Source organism: Geotrypetes seraphini, chromosome 2, assembly GCF_902459505.1.
Source record: "Geotrypetes seraphini chromosome 2, aGeoSer1.1, whole genome shotgun sequence".
In the NCBI taxonomy this organism is placed as follows: Eukaryota; Metazoa; Chordata; class Amphibia; order Gymnophiona; family Dermophiidae; genus Geotrypetes; species Geotrypetes seraphini.
This window is the reverse complement of record NC_047085.1, coordinates 65,743,375-65,757,333: the sequence shown is the minus strand read 5'-3', so window position 1 is coordinate 65,757,333 and position 13,959 is coordinate 65,743,375. Positions and strand designations below refer to the sequence as shown.

At 42.4% G+C, this 13,959-nt stretch overlaps 1 protein-coding gene across 3 annotated transcripts in view; it reads left to right on the top strand.

Annotated features, from left to right (window-relative positions):
- Nucleotides 1-11,503, top strand: part of GRHL2 (grainyhead like transcription factor 2) — a 279,232-nt gene extending 267,729 nt beyond the window's left edge. For all 3 annotated transcript variants that reach the window (XM_033933112.1, XM_033933110.1, XM_033933109.1), the window contains exons 15-16: nucleotides 1,830-1,894; nucleotides 8,989-11,503. In XM_033933112.1, the coding sequence (XP_033789003.1) occupies nucleotides 1,830-1,894; nucleotides 8,989-9,103 (180 nt within the window). In that variant the 3' untranslated portion in view covers nucleotides 9,104-11,503. The remainder of the gene's footprint in view (nucleotides 1-1,829; nucleotides 1,895-8,988) is intronic.
- Nucleotides 11,504-13,959: the final 2,456 nt, after the last annotated feature.

Sequence of the window (13,959 nt, the reverse complement as noted above, 5' to 3'; positions counted from 1 at the left end):
CCATTTTTTGGAGCATACTGGAGAAAGATGTTAATCACAGTTTCGAAACCTGCTCCTTCTCCCAGAAGTCTGCTGGCCCCCTTCAGTTTTCACTTTCTGCAGGCGAGCATGAAAGGTGCCTTCTGATCTGCTCGGTTTATTTCTTTTTATTTTGCAATAGTTTTAAGTTTTTCGCTCTAGTCACTGTCTTTTTTGTGAAATCAGAGATACCTTTTGATAAGCGTCTACTCTGCCAGCGTGGAGAGGAGCAGATTTTAAATCTTCAGCTGGCAGGTGTATCCTTCAGGGACCTGTTTCAGCCAGAACTGGAGCTCCTTTCAGGGATCCCAACATTTTTGCCAGTACACCTCAGGAGGCTAGTCTCAGAGAACCTATCAAGGTTCCCGACAGAGATATTCATTTTCTTTGTGGTAACTGCAGGGGGAATGTTGGACATCTCCCAAAAGTTACAACACAGTGTTTGCATTTGTGCACATTAATTTTAATGTTAAAACACTAACTCCCCTGATCTTCTAAGAGCAGAGAAATATCTACCCCCCCTTAAACCCTATCAATGAAAGCAAGTGACAAGCCCGCCCTTGTCCACTGTTCTCTCTAGGTTAAGCATGTGTCCTCCAACTGCACTCCTTCCACTGGGAGGTGGTGCTTTGATATTGTGTTTTCAATTTCTAAGGTTAGACAAGTTCCCTGGAGTCCTGAAGAGCTTGCCTGTCCCTCACAATTGAAACAGCACCCTACCACCGCTTTGGCTGGACGACAGGCGGTGGACTCCCACTCAGCTTAGAGGAAACATGTTCCTGTCCTGTCCTGTTCCCTTACACCTAGCTTGACTCTCAGCAGTAGTACATAAGGTTACCATTTAGGGTTCAACTGGTGCCATTTTGAACTCTAGCACCCAAGAAGCAGGAGCATCCAATATTAGCTTCTGGCCCCACTGTTTTTCACCATGGAAATCTTCAGTAAATGCTAAGGGTGGGATGAGGGAGGTGGGGGCATTCACTGCTGTCATGGACATTTTTATGTGGCTCGGTTTCTCTAACTATAGAGACCCAACGTTTCTAGTTTTAGAGCTTCTCTAAGGCTCCCTTTTTTCAAGCTGCGTTAGGGATTTTTATTGCCGGCCGTTGAGGTAAAAGCTCCGACACTCATAGGAATTCTGTGAGCACTGCGGCCAGCAATAAAAGACCCTAAGATGGCTTGATAAAAGGGAGCCTAAATTTGGTAAATTTCTATTCCTGTTGTAGAGTATTATTGGGTCTGTAGATGAATAAACAGGCAAGCTGGATATTGTTCCATTATATATAATTATTTACAATGTTCAATAGGTTAGAGAGCATAAAGAAAAGTGTGTTATTGTAGAAAATTAACTCTGTGAATGGAATCTAAATGAAAACCAGCTGAAGCATTGTAGGATGGTAGGAGGGACCTTGAGTGAAGTACTGCAGAATTATTGGTTGGTCCTTTAAAAGACTCCATTTGGTCTAGCACCAGAAAACCTAGAGAACGTTGGTGTTTGGATATAAAAATGCTAAGAAAGACTTTTAGTACCATTATTTTGTTGTGGTTGCAATCACATACCATAAATCCCATTTGTAGCACACTCTAATTATCATGTATGTATATAATCCAAAATATCATAGCATTTGTGTTCAATGAAGTATATAGTGCTCATTCAGTTCTTTAATTTAATTTATTTTATCTAATCTATTTATACATTTATTTAAAACATGTCTAATCCACTTATTAATAATATTATCAAGCATCTAACAAAATAATATCTGACAAAATGAGAATACATATGTCTTACCTGCTTATAATTGTAATTTCAGATATCTGAAAAATATGGGCTTCCTGTAGAAAAAATTACAAAAATTTACAAGAAAAGCAAAAAGGGGTAAGTGAAAAAAAGCAATATTTAAGTACACATTCTAAGCAAATAATATTACAGAGAATGCAGCCTTGGAAGGGCATTTTCAATATGATGTCCAAATCTGATTTTGGATGTTTTGCAAAACCAACAAACAAGTACTGCTGGAAGTATAGTAAAATACTAGATACAAAATTACTTCCTAATGGTTTGCAAACCATTAGGAAGTAATTTTGTATCTAATGTTTTGCAAAACACATCCAAAATTCTGGTCATTTTTGAACCAGAAAAATGTCAGTTTTGGGGTTGAAAATCACCCTATTTTAGACATTTCTGTACTCCGTACGTCTTTCTTAAAGGAACATTTTCAAATGTGACCCCCCTTGCATAAAGTTGTATTTTCCTCGGGATCACTAAAGGGAAGGAGGAGGAATGTATGTCATAAGACCTCGCCCAAGGAGGAAAAATAAATAGACTGAGCAGGAAAGACACAGGGCTTTTGGTTGCTTAAACCCCTGCCAAAGCCCAAATGACAGAGGGGGATCCTAGGTTGATCTACAAGGCTCTATTGGGCAACAGTATTGAATGGCCTAAGTAGATGGTACAACAGTGAAGAAATAGCTCTGGGCCACTGATTGAGAAAAGGTAGATCTTCCTAACCAGAGACTTGTTACCAGGAAAGGACAGACTAGAAACCTTTTTGGGATTATTGAAGTGAACCTCTGTTTATTCCAGTAATTTCGTAAATAGTTGGGATTTTGTAAGAAGAAGGATATCAACTATAGTAAAGTTAACATTTGTTTGAAACCATCCCCCATTGTTGTCGTGCAACTAATTTCTTTGACCAGCAATTGGGAAATATCAGGCCTACTGGGAAACACCCTGGCCCTGGCCTGCACCCAGCTCCACAAACTGAACATTGCTTTGTATATCCAGGTTCAGGTGTCTACCCCAAAGAGCTTAGCCAGAATCCAGGACATTGTGAGTGGAACCAAGGTTACACAAACAAAAAATGTCCATGGGAAAAACGCATATAAACAAGCCATTGGGATGTCCGGGAGCCAACAGTCTTACTAGACTGACCACAAAGACATCCTAGCACGGCAATGGGATATCCTGGGAACAGTACAATGAACGTTGCAAAACTGGTCCCAAGAATACCTCACATCATGACCCCATTATATTGAATGGTGAGCATAGCAAAAAAATTTACTATGCTCAAGTGTACATTACTGCAATAGCCCTTATTACATTACATTACAGATTTCTATTCCGCCATTATCTTTCGGTTCAAAGCGGATTACAAAAAGAGTTATGGAAGAAGGGTTACAACGTTAGATCAGAGAAGGTTTCCAAGAGAGGGCAAAGTAGGATCTGGGGTTAGGGAGGGGATGGTAAGAGGGGAGTTAAGCTTTATCATGGTATTAAGCTTTATTAAGGGATTTCTTGAAGAGTATAGTTTTTATTTCCTTTCTGAGCATCTTGTAGTCTGGGGTTGTTGTCAATAGGTTGGAGACTTAGTTGTCTATCTTCGCTGCCTGAGTGGCCAGTAGTCCGTTGTATAGTTTTTTTCCGTTTTACTTCTTTGATTGGTGGGATAAGTGAATGGGGTGTGTGTTTTTCTATGCCTGGTAGAGGTGGTTTGGATGAGGCGGTTGTTTAGGTAGGTTGGGCTGTCTCCATTTATAGTTTTAAATAGTATACAGTAGAATTTAAATTGTATTCTTTCCTTGATTGGAAGCCAATGAGAGTTGATGAATGCCTCAGTAATGTGATCATATTTTTTCAATGAATAGACGAGTCTCAGAGCTGTATTCTGAATTGTCTGTAGTTGTTTAATCATTATTGCAGAGCAGGGGAGGTAGAGGATGTTGCAATAGTCTAGGATACTTAGGATTAGAGATTGTACTAGGAGCTGAAATTGTGTTTTTTCGAAGAATTTTCGGACTTGTCTAAGGTTTCTCATAACTGCGAAAGATTTCTTTATTGTTTTGTTAATTTGTGGTTGCATGTGCAGCCTTTGTCAATAGTCATACCTAGAAGTTTTTTGTCTGCAGATGTCCCCTATGTCTGCAGATGTCCCCTATATGTGGGTTCAGTAGGTACTTTGTAGTTTTTGAAGCACTCAGTTTCCACCACAACTGTACCAGTTAAAATAAGGTATGGACCTGGGTCCACTTCTCTACAGTTCATTGCACTGATCACTGGGCTACTCCAGGGACCTGCTTGCTGCTCTAAAAGGAATGGCCACAATAGCTGCGGCTATCATAGAGTCTGGTATGTACTGTCACTTTTTACCTCTTAGGGGGCTGGGATGGGGGTCAGTGAGCACTGGGGGGGGGGTGGAGGTTAAACCTTTTTCTCTCCAGTGGTCAGCGGGGGCTGGGATGGGGTCAGTGAGCACTGTAGATTAATGGGGGGGGGGGGGGTTAAGCCTTTATCTCTCCAGTGGTCAATGGTCAGTTTGAGCACCTTTTCAGCACTTAGTCATAACTGAAACAGATCTAGCCAGAAATGTCCTATTTTTTGCTCTGGAGGTTCTTACAATGATCTATTATTGCAGGAAAACATCCGACTCATAATCCTGCTCTAGTCCCACCCAAAACACACTTTCAACATGCCTCCTTGAGATTAAGATGAACTGCATAGAAAGATGTCTTAACATGAATTTCAAAAAGTGATTTGGTCGATTTTTATGGAAAAAAAGGTCCTGTGTGCCATTTTTAGGACATTTTTCTTTTTTGAAAATGAGCCCTATAATGTCACAGGGTGACACCGTTTTGTTGTTAATTCCTTCTTCACAGCAAGAGCAAGAAACGCAGATAACTATAATATCTTTAAAAATAGTATTAGTCAAACAATTACTGTAGGTTAGGTGCTCTTTTGGATGTAGTGCATGCATTGTTAGCAGGAGTTGACACTGAGTTTCATTCAAGTACAACAGATTTTTCCCCTGTCCCTGGAGAGCTTACAAGCTAACTTGTATCTGATTTGCCCAAGATCACAATGGGCTCCTTTTACTAAGGTGCGCTAGAGTTTTTAGCGCAAGCAGGATATTACCACGCGCTACTTGGCTAGAACTAACGCCAGCTCAAAGATGGCGTTAAGATCTAGCAGCGCATTAATGCCCTAACGCACCTTAATAAAAGGAGCCCAATGAGTTGGCAGTGGGATTCAAATGCGAGCCCCAAGTTCTCAGCCTGCTGTTCTAACTATTAGGCCACTCCTCCACTCATATCTGAGCCATCTATGGTTTAAATAGGATTCCGTGGCAGTTTTGGAGGAGGAGCTTATATTTTACATGCTTATGAGGGGGGTAATGGATAAGGACATTTTAGTAAGCTCTATGACATTTTTAAAAAGAGAGCTTGAGCCATTAAAGTCATTTCCTTTGGATAATGGCAGCCATTATTCAGATGAATGGTGTTGCCATGCTATCCTTGAATATCCAGGGACACTATCTGGATAGGGCTAGGCTAGAATGGGGGCAGAGCAGGGGTGGAGTGGGAGGTTATCTGGTCAGAAGCCTGCTTTCTAGAGAGTTATCCAGATACAGTTAGGAGAGCAAAAGGTGTACAGATATTCAGTGCTGGCTGCAAACCAGACACCTATGGTGAATATCTCTGTTTCATTTAGCTGCCAGGGTTATCATTTTAAAAACAATGTTGACAGTTCAGTTTATTTATCTGCTATTCCATTTCTTACAACACACCATAATGATTTATAATAGGAACAAAAACATTGAAGGCAGCTTAATATTGATCCACTTAGGTTTTCACTTCTGGCTTAGTCCTGCCTGTGACATTGATATAAGAGATGATGTCACATGGTTTACAATCAGATACTCGAGCATTTTTTTTCCTGCCTGTCCTGGCGGGCTCTGTCTAATGTGCCTGGGGCAGTGGAGGATTCGGTGACTTGCCCAGGGACACAAGGAGCAGTGCAGTGTACCCTCTATTGCAGGGGTCTCAAAGTCCTTTCTTGAGGGCTACTATCCAGTTGGGTTTTCAGGATTTCCCCAATGAATATGCACGAGATCTTTGTGTGTGCACTGTTTTCAATGCATATTCATTGGGGAAATCCTGAAAACCCGACTGGATTGCGGCCCTCAAGGAGGGACTTTGAGATCCCTGCTCTATTACATCAGGGTCATGTTTAACATTTTATAAACCTTCACAGGATGGGAGAATGCCTCCCAGCCCTTCCCCGTTATGCCCCAGCCTCGTCCCCTCTATCTGTTCTCATCCTTGGGATGTCAGGAGGGCATCCACGCATGCGCGGATGTGACGCAATGATGTCATGCACATCCGTGCATACATGGATGCACTCCCAATGCTGTCCCAAGGTGGAAGCTTTTCAAAACCCGGACAAAGTGCTGGTTTTGAAAGGCCATCCGGACGCCCGGACATGTCTTCTATAAAGAGGACATGTCCGGGTAAATCCAGATGCCTGGTAACCCTACTGCCGGCTATGTCAAACTTGACTCTCAGTAAATCTAACATTACTATACACAAGTAAATTTATAATGTTTGTCTATGCCTTATGTATGCCAACCTTGTAAACTAAACTAAACTTTAGGTTTGAATACCGCGCCATCTCCACAAGCATAGAGCTCGGCACGGTTTACAGGGTTAGATTGAAAAGGAGCTACAATGAAGGATTATAGGAATGGAGCTAGGAAGATAAAGAGGGACAGGGAACCAAACAGCGGGAAGTGTTAGATTTTTGAAAAGAGCCAAGTTTTCAGGTGTTTGCGGAAGGATTTTAAGGGAGCTTGAAATTCTGAGCGGGGATGTGAGGTTGTTCCAGAGTTCTGTGGTTCTAAAGGGGAGGGATGTTCCTAGTTTTCTTACGCGGGATATACCTTTTGCAGAGGGGAATGATAGTTTCAGTTTTTGGGAGGATCTAGTGGAATTAGGGTTAGAGGAGTTCCAGAAGAGTGGGATAACGGGAGGGAGGATGCCATGTAGGATCTTGAAAGCTAAACAGGCACATTTAAAGAGGACTCTGGAGTGAACTGGGAGCCAGTGAAGTTTGGACAGGAGTGGGGAGACGTGGTCGAACTTGCCTTTTGAGAAAATAAGCTTGTAACCTGTTCTGAGCTCATTGGGGAGGACGGAATAGAAAACTAACCAAATAAATAAATGAAGTCCTAACACCAAAATATCATCCTATGTACCTTTTCTATAAAATCACGTTGGATTCATATTTATGGGCTCTTAGAAATTCTTTTTCAAAATTAGCGACATACAAATTATCCATGGAAGGAGCCATGGTAGCCCCATAGCTGTCCCCTTTATTTGTTGATAAAAGTTGCCATCAGAACAAAAGTAGTTCTTAGTCAAAGCGATTGTCGGCAAGTTCAACTACAAACTCTGTGGGTATCCTCAATCTGAAATCCCTATGTTTAATGGTGTCCCATATTATTTCTATTGCTTCTTGCTGTGGTATGTTTGTGTAAAGTGAATCCGCATCAAGTGTTGCCAGGACAACATCCTTTTCGATTACAATAGTTTTAAGTATGTTGTTTATATCAGTTCTTATAGCCCCTGATGCAGCCCCTGCTATGGTTGATTTTAAGTGTAGTTCCTTAATAAATATCAGTGTAGAGGACTTTTCCAACTGATCTGCTTCTTTTTTTTTTTTACCACATTGGATCTTGTGGATCAGCTGCCCTGTTACTAAAAGGAGTGCCACTAAACTTATAGGGGTAGATATTATAAGCAGTTTAAACAGCAAGAAATGGCTCCTGGCTGTTTGAATCGTGTGTCCGGGGCTTACCAGGCATATTCAGTGGCACTAAATCAGACAGTGCTGCTGAAAATCCCTGGTTAGTGCCAGGACAGGATTAATTCGTCGAGGGCCTCTAGGCACACAAATACACTGGGCCCCCCTGCCCTGCCCCACCCCACTCCACCATGCGCCCAGGCAGAAACAGGAAGCTGCATCAGAGGGAAGCTTTGGGCAAACAGCACCGCTTGCACAATTACAGTTCCCGTTGCCTTTCTTACCCGCGTTGCTTGCTTGTCTTACTTTCCTTTGATGGGGGGGGGGCGCGTTGCCGATCGATGCTGGAGGGGCCCATCGCCATTTGGAAAAAACAATGTTGATGCCGTCCTTCATCGGGCCCCCCCTGACCATTTTGGGCCCTAGGCACGTGCCTACTTGGCCTATTGGTTAATCCTGCCCTGGTTAGTGCCTAAGCTGAAACCATCTATTTTATGGGTGGAGTCGACTTGTTCAGTGCTTCTATTCTGTTAAGCAGCGAGGATAACTGCATTACTATGACTGCATAAAATACAGTCCCATCTTTATGTAGGTCATCGTATCTGGTTATGTGCTGAATATGTGAGTGTTTTGCAAGACCAGCAAAACACTCAGCAAATTTTGTCTCGCAAACCGAGCGCCGCCCCAATAAATGAGCACTTATAGCTGCAGGCAGCGCCATTTCAAGAAGATGCCTCTTCCGTCCGCCAGCCAGCCTTCCGCACCACGTTAGAGAACCCCCGAGCCCACATAGCTGAGCGCCGTCCCACATGCACATTATGTATAATCACGCACAATGTTAATCATCGATGTTATGCGTGTTTATACATAATGCGCATGTGAGATGGCGCTCATCTACGTGGGCTAGGGGTTTGTCTAACGTGGTGCGGAAGGTTGGCTGGCAGACATAAGAGGCATCTCCTTGAAGCAGCGCTGCCTGCAGCTGTACAGGGACCCCGATGGTTGCGCACGGCTGGCCATCTGTAAACTGCAGCACCCAACAGGTACATACCCCTGGGCCACCCCTCGCCACTTCCTCCCAGTTCCTTAGCACCTTTTGGATTGTGGAACGAAGTGTCAGTGTTGCCATTTTTTTCTATGGGGATCTTTGCTTTGATATACAAGTACTTTGGATTACAATCATTCTTCTGGAATGAATTATGCTCATAAACCAAGGTACCACTGTACTGTATATTGTATTTTACATAGCACATTATATCTTTTGAAGTACCATAGCAGTGGTTCTGGGTTTGTTGTAGTTTATCATTGTTAAGTAGCAATATTTGATAAACTGTCAGGTTCTCTTCTGGTTATGCTAAGTTTGTATTAATGATGTTTTCCTGATTGTTTATCAGTATCCTAGTAAATATGGATGATAACATAATTGAGCACTACTCCAATGAAGACACTTTCATACTGAATGTTGAGAGCGTGGCAGAAGGCGTCAAGATCACACTGACAGAAATCTAGCACCGATTCAAAGACTTACCAGAGGAACCAAAGCATTTCAGCCCTAGAGCAGAGCATGAAGACAAGTTCCTGGAACCTTAAGGACTTTCCTCAGCTAATGAGAAAAGCTGGTCTGAAACTACACAGGAACAACTATGACGAAATCCCAACAGGCAAACTTTCTGTAAACGTAGAGGCAACCCAAAGAGAGTGGCTTGACAATTTCATATTTTTACCTTAAGGCTTTATTTTAATTGGTTTTTTAAAAAAAAAAAATCATCATTACTATTTTTATACATCATCTATTAATATGCAGAGACCTGTTAAGGATGTCAATTCATTAGCATACATTCAGTTCATTAGCACATGTTAAATTAGAGACCATTTTACTAAGCTACATTGGGCTCTAATGCGTGACTAGACACAATTTAAAATGGCGTACTGTGGGCTATGCTCAAGCATCCTGTAGTAACTGCTGTATGTGCGCACGGTTAAAATTATATATATTGAGGAGGCATTTCAGGGGTAGAGAGTGGCCATTTCTCTGCTAAACAGCATGTCCACGTGCTAACTGGTTAGTGTAGAAATACCGCATGAGCCCTTACTACCTACAAAATGAATGGTGGTAAGTGCTCATATGGTAATTGTTTTAAGGGTCATGTGTTAATGGAAACATTAACACATGATATCAAATCACTAAATGACATACTTTTTCATATAAGTAAGGTAAATAAACATTAATCACATGGCCATCAATACACAAAACAGAAAATCAGCCATATTGTGGCTGTGGTAAAAGTGGCCTTAGCACATGGGAAAAACCCCTCTAAGGGTATGCTAAGGTCATGTTTTATCCAACTTAGCTAAAGAATGTAAGGATAGCCATACCGGGTCAGACCAATATCCATTTAGCCCAGTATCCTGTTTTCACAGTGGCCGATCCAGGTTACAAGTACCTGGCAAAACCCCAAATAGTAGCAACACTCCATGCTACCGATCCAAGGGCAAGCAAAGGCTTTCCCAATGTTTGTCTCAATAGAAGACTATGGACTTTTCCTCCAGGAACCTGTCCAAATTTTTTTTTTTTAACCTAACCATGCACAATTGATTTAACACACGTCAACCCCTGAATTAAAAGACAATTTGCACATGTTACAAAAATAACATGTGAATTACAAAATTATATTGATGCAAATTTGTGAAATCAAACCAAGTGTGAAAATTTTGGAAATATGGCCAAAAATCCAAAATCAAACTGAAAATGTGTTCATCCCTAGATGCTGATGTAGTGTGTCATCTGTGGTTAGATTTATCTAGTTGCCTTTCATAGCTATAAGGTAACTTAGCTGATGTTCAGGAATGAAATAGCCATTTATTATAGTATCAAGTAAACAAACAAACAACACTTTCTTTTACAGAATTCATGGGATCCAGTTGATTATACTCACCAGGTCAAAATTAAGACACTCCTAATTTCCTCTGGAATTTATAATCTTGCAAAATACCTCTCTTTGTTCTCAATTTGTATAGCAGAATTGAGAACTTACAATGCATACAACTAAGATATTATTTGTAAGTAGCATAAGAGATACAATTTTCCCATTGTATATAATGTTTATAATGTGCAATAATGTATATTTTGCCTGTGTTGACTTGTTTACTGCCACTGTGCTTTGTTAGAGAATAGGCCCAAATTAGATTCCTCTAGTCATTTAGAATTTGCAGTCTTATTTGGTCGTTGTTTATAGACAGAGATGGAGTTACATAAGTGCTGATTAGTTAAATTGTAAAAGCTAGATGTGGCCTTTTTACATTTTCTATTGTTATTATTTTAAACCTTTACCTTGGTTGATCGACTAGGTTTGTTAGAATTGTACTGAGCATTCTGTAAGACAATTTGAGGGAAGCACCAGGGGGCATCACTGAAGAACTGCAGGACAGTTGTAAACAAGAACTAGTTACGAAACATGAGCTCGCATTTGTGAAACAAGCAGCATGGTTTAATTGGAATCACTGTTCCCTCGAAGCTGAGTGGGAGGGGGTGCTCTTTCACTATCACATTTACAATAGCTCTGCCAGAACCTGAAAACACAATACTGAAATATTACACACACACACACACACCCCACTGTCAGCAATGTAGTTTCAGGACTTTAGCACAACTTGGAACAGTGATTGGAATGGCTTGATAGAATATGCCAATACACTTTATTCATTTTTAAGGCAATAAGGTCTAAAAAAAAAAAAAAACAACAAATTAAATTTAACATTTAGAGCAGTGTATTGCAAACTGTGTGCCTCCTGAGATTTCAGGTGTGCCGCAGTACATTGGGGAAGAGGAGAAGTTCCCGACTTTAACACTCCCCATTAAAAAAAAAAAGGCTATAATTTATGTGAATTGTGTAATTTATATGGTTCATAGACAACAATGCGGAAGACAAAGGCGCGCGCCGACAACTGAGCGCAAGATGGAGATGCATGCCAAAGAAAATTACTGTTTTTAGGGGCTCCGACGGGGAGTTTTGTTGGGGAGCACCCCCAGTTTACTTAATACAAATCGCACCTAAAAACAGGGAAAAAGTGAAGTTTTCAGTAAAATGTGGGGGGTTACAACCCCCCAAACCCCCCCAACGCCCCCACAACGCGGCGCAAATTGTATTAAGTAAAGTGGGGGGGTTCCCCCAATGCCCCCCCCCGTCAGAGCCCTAAAAACAGTAATTTTCTTCAGCACGCGCCTCCGCGCTGCGCTCAATTGTCTGCTCGCGCCTTTGTCCCAGCGCGCTTTTGACCTGACACCATTTATATTTTGTTTCATTAGCCACAGTCAAAACACACGCCACAAGATGTACTTTTCACAGTGTACTGGCACCTCTGGAACAGTCGCTGATTTTTTTTTTGCCCCCAAATGCTGATGCCACACTTGGGAGAATGACTCGGTGATGTTTAAAAATCCACCGGAGTTCTGGTTTCAATATTCAAGAGCCATTTGCATGGCAGTGTCGGAGACGGCTAGAAAGCTTGCTAAAAGACTGCAATAAGCCGTTTTGATAATCCGCTGCTAACGTGCATGCAGGCTAAACTGCCTGAAACCAGGTTAGCGACCGTGTTAAAGGCAACCTTAAGTTTTGAGAATCCGGCCCACAGAGTCTACTGAAGTCAATAAGGTGCTACCAATCAGTTATTGGAGTTAGCAAACATTTAATTGGCAGTAATTAGGAGTCGACAAGTACCTTTGCCCAGTCCCCTATTCCATAGCATGTGTGACTAAATTTCATAGTGAGAAAATCAAAAAGGGGCTTGGCCATGGGAGGGGCATGTTAGCTGTGCTTGATGTTCTAGAATATTTGGATTTGCACTCCCCCAATGTCATCGGTTGGGTGTAAGCATTTACACCAGCTTTTTGCAAGGCATAATTGCTGACGCCCAATATTAGACACAGGAAATGCACCAGGCTATTCTGTAAAGGGTGCTCTGTGTGGAGTGCCATACTACTGTAGCTTAGTGTGGATCATAAGGGTGCCTAACTTTGGGAGCCATTTATTGAATCTAGCCCTTAATTCTAAGTTATAGATTTGCCCTTTATATGTGCACTAGCATATTCAATGAATGCTAACAAATCATCTAGAGGGTACATCATCGAAAGCGCCCTGACATCATCGACAAACCCGCCCTGACATTTGCGCACAGGACAAATGCTTGCTGCCACTTCTGCTGGTTTAAATCCTTCCTGTTTACGTTCTGAGGGGGTGTATGGGGAGGGAAGCCCCCTCTCCCAGTACACATACAACTCCTTGTGTTTCTGTTGAAGGGGGGAACTTCCCCAGTACTTTGAAAACTCCTGTTCTCCTTCCTGTTTTCGCTCTTCAGGAATTTTCAGTGTAGTGGAGGGAGTTCCCCCCCCCCCCCCAGCGGGAGCGCGAGGAGTTATAAGTGTAGTGGGGAGTTCCCACCCCACACACACACACACCCTCAGAGTGCAAAGGCCTGGAAGTGGCAGCGCGCATTTGTCCTGTGCGCAAATGTCGGACGGGACTGCTGGCACGCCAATGTCCATCTAGAGCAGTGGTCTCAAACTTGCGGCCCGCCAGGTACTATTTTGCGGCCCTCGGTATGTTTATCATAATCACAAAAGTAAAATAAAAGTTTCTTGATCATATGTCTCTTTAGCTATAAATGACAATATTATTAAGACGTAGCCAAAAGGAAAGATTTATAAAGAGTTTTACCTCATGCAAAATTGTCATTTCTTTAATAAGACATTAACTATTTTTTTAGCGGCCCTCCAAGTACCTACAAATCCAAAATGTGGCCCTGCAAAGGGTTTAGGACAAGCGCCCCTCCGTCTAGGGGTCGTGGTGACAAAAGGGCCGAGGCAGTTGCCCGGGGAGGGGAAGGGGTGGGGGGGAGGGGCAGGGAGGAGTCAAGGGAGAAGAGGGGGAGGGGAACAGGCAGGGACCCAATCAGGGGCAGAGTTATAGGCACTGGGGTGGGGAAAGGGGGGCAAGGTGACCAGAACTGAGGCGGAGGTTCCAGTTTGAACTTTGCCAAGGGAGCGTCTCGGCGTTTTCCCTCCCACCTGCCCCATGGGACACTATTTTTTTTTTCTGAGGCCCTCCAAGTACCTACAAATCCAAAATGTGGCCCTGCAAAGGGTTTGAGTTTGAGACCACTGATCTAGAGCAATGCTTCTTAAACCTGTCCTAGGGGACTACCAGCTGGTCAGGTTTTTAGGCTCTCCCTAAGGAATATGCACGAGAGAGCTTTGCATATACGAGAGGTGACAGGCATACGAGTTCCTCTCATGCATATTCCTAAGGGAGATCCTGAAAATCTGACTGGCTTCCAGTCCCCCAGGACAGGTTTGAGAACCACTGCAA